At 55.8% G+C, this 2495-nt stretch overlaps 2 protein-coding genes across 2 annotated transcripts in view; one reads left to right on the forward strand and one right to left on the reverse strand.

Annotated features, from left to right (window-relative positions):
- LOC107102035 (protein FAM78B-like) overlaps positions 1-1897 on the reverse strand; it is a 5206-nt gene extending 3309 nt beyond the window's left edge. Inside the window, exons 1-2 of the mRNA XM_015401181.1 lie at positions 809-1897; positions 446-725 (exon numbers count right to left, since the gene is read on the reverse strand). Coding sequence (XP_015256667.1) covers positions 446-725; positions 809-1131 — 603 coding nt within the window. The 5' untranslated portion in view covers positions 1132-1897. The remainder of the gene's footprint in view (positions 1-445; positions 726-808) is intronic.
- Positions 1898-1980: 83 nt separating this feature from the next.
- Positions 1981-2495, forward strand: part of LOC107102036 (UMP-CMP kinase-like) — an 8637-nt gene continuing 8122 nt past the window's right edge. Inside the window, exon 1 of the mRNA XM_015401182.1 lies at positions 1981-2227. Coding sequence (XP_015256668.1) covers positions 2093-2227 — 135 coding nt within the window. The 5' untranslated portion in view covers positions 1981-2092. The remainder of the gene's footprint in view (positions 2228-2495) is intronic.

Raw genomic sequence — 2495 nt, forward strand, 5'->3', positions numbered from 1 at the left:
GACCAGCCAAAGACCAGCCAAGGACCAGCCAAAGACCAGCCAAGGACCAGCCAAATACCAGCCAAGAACCAACCAAAGACCACCCAACGCCTCTGAGCCTTAGGCTTACCTCACCGTGATGTCACTGCCGGAAGATGTCAAGAGTGACATTTTACTATATTTGGGCAAAAATGGCCGCTCCCAGACTCAGTGATCACGACGCAAATTTTTGTTTTTATTTTTTAACTGATTAACGCTAAATTAATGAAAAACTTATTAGCTTTAGGTATAGATAATGATCCATTTCTTGCTGACCAGACTTTTCCTTTAGGATGTCCTAAGGCACCTTGATGTGCACATATGTCTGGAGACGTCTTGAGACACTGTGATGGTTGGGTATGTATATATATATATATGTTGAGGGGTGCCCACTGAAGGTCTAGGTACAAACAGATGTTGGCTCTACCTTGGTGACGGAGTTCATGGCCACCAACCATGTGATGAAGCTCTGGTCCCGGGTGATGTGGGTCAGCATAGGGGTGTTGCTGTTGCTGATGGGGACCGCCCAGGTCACGCTGGGGTAGAAGTTGTCGTTCATGCTGACCGTCAGTCGAGACGGTTTGGACGTGGGCCCGGTCAGGGTCACCGTTTCCGTCGTGTTGCCGTACCAAGGGTAGCTGACGCCGTCCGAGTCGCTGATGGCCTTCACCCGACCCTCTCGCAGCTCCGGCAGCTCCCAGCTGGACCTGCAGCGGGACAGGAAGTAGAAAGGTGAGGAAAAGACGCGTGACGCCCCACCAGAAGCCGGGCGGCGTCTTTCCCCTCTTACATGCCAATATCGCCATAGGTGTTGTAGAACTCCATCTGGGTGCAGGCCTGGATCCAGCCCACCACCCAGGTCTCGTTGCGGGGCACCGGGGGCATCACGACGCCCGCCGAGGCCCTGAAGTAGGGCGTCTTGTACCGGAGCACAATGGGCGAGTTCTCCTCTATGATGGTGGGACACTGGTCGATGGAGGCGGACACTTCGTACACCACGATGTTCTCCCGTCTGATGCGGGGCTTGCAGGCGATGCTCTGAAGGCAGCCCATGGTGCAAGCAAGGAGCAGAAGCAGAGAAGGGACCAAGTGATGCCCGGCCAGTACGCTCATCAGTCCCCCCCGCCGCCCCCAGGGCTCCACCCGAGCAGCTCTGAGCTCTTAATTGCACATCATCAGTGATTGGTTGGGAAGGAAGAGCAGAGAGGATGATTGGGGAGAGCCACAGTCACCATAGATCAAACAGGATAACATCCACCATCATATGATCAGAGGGTTTGGAGAGATGTTTCTGGGAAGATCTCTGCTCCGCAGCCTCCTCCCCCCCGGTCTGTCTGCTGACTGCCGCACTGCCCTTGGCGCTCGTCCCCAGAAACTGCAATCCGGCCTCCCCTGGGCTGCTCCTCCTGCTGCTGCTTCCGCTCCTGCTTGCGTCCGGCTGCACGTCGGTGCCCCTTGATCCTGCTGAGCTGCTCGCGGCTCCGCGCTGTCATGTCAGGTGGCGACAGGGCGGCCAGGTGCGTCAGAGGAGGGAGGGAGGGCTGGGGGGGCACCTTTTGTTCCGCGCGGATATTCCCTGAATTTTCACGCGGCGCCCTGGAAACACCAAAGCGGGGTCTTCATCACTCTGACCTATATGAGGAGAGGAGAGGAGAGGCGAGCCGGGTGGGGGGGGGGTTAATGGTTTCCATCCAGCCATGAATGGTGCATGATGAATGGAGGCAGAGAGGCGGAATAAAGGAGCAGGAAAGCAGGCAGCAGCCTCCTCATCAGGGCCGCAGCGGAGAGCATCTTCCTCCCGGCAGCGGAGCGCCTTGTTCGGGTTGGAGGTGCTGATGCTGTGGAGGGGAGGGGCGTCACCCGACCTCTGCATTGAAAAGAAAAAAAAAAAAAAAAAAAAAACAAGTGCACTGGGGGGCGTGGCCACGAGGCTGCATCACACCAGCCTACGGGGAAGCTGATTGGTTGCTGAGGTGGAGAGGCGGAAGTGGAGCTCCGTCCTCCTCCAGCGACCCGCTCACTGACACGCACTCACCGGGCCACCGTGGAGCCGCTGCCCGCTGCCTGCTGGTTTATGTTGGGCCGTCTGCTCGGTCAGAAAGCTCCGAGTCTTTTCAGGCGGCTGTCTGTGATCATGAAGCCGAAGGTGATCTTCGTCCTGGGCGGACCGGGAGCCGGGAAAGGGACCCAGTGCTCCAAGATCGTGGAGGTAAGAAAGGAGAAAAATCAATAAAACTATTATTATTATTTCTGTGCTTAAAGGTTTCAGGAAAGTCAAATTTGTTCCGGTTTCTGCTTTGATCCCAAAACTTTGACTCATTATTAGGTTTTTATTAACCCTGTAGTTCCGGCTTCCTATTGGCTGCTCGCGCTCTGATGGTGTTAGCATGCTAGCTAGCTGGATCCTGGATCAAAGCCTCCAGCTGGTCCACAACCAGAACCTGATCAGAACCAGAACCTGATCAGAACCAGAACCT

Source organism: Cyprinodon variegatus, unplaced genomic scaffold (assembly GCF_000732505.1).
Source record: "Cyprinodon variegatus isolate N-32 unplaced genomic scaffold, C_variegatus-1.0 Scaffold1191, whole genome shotgun sequence".
Taxonomy (NCBI): domain Eukaryota; kingdom Metazoa; phylum Chordata; class Actinopteri; order Cyprinodontiformes; family Cyprinodontidae; genus Cyprinodon; species Cyprinodon variegatus.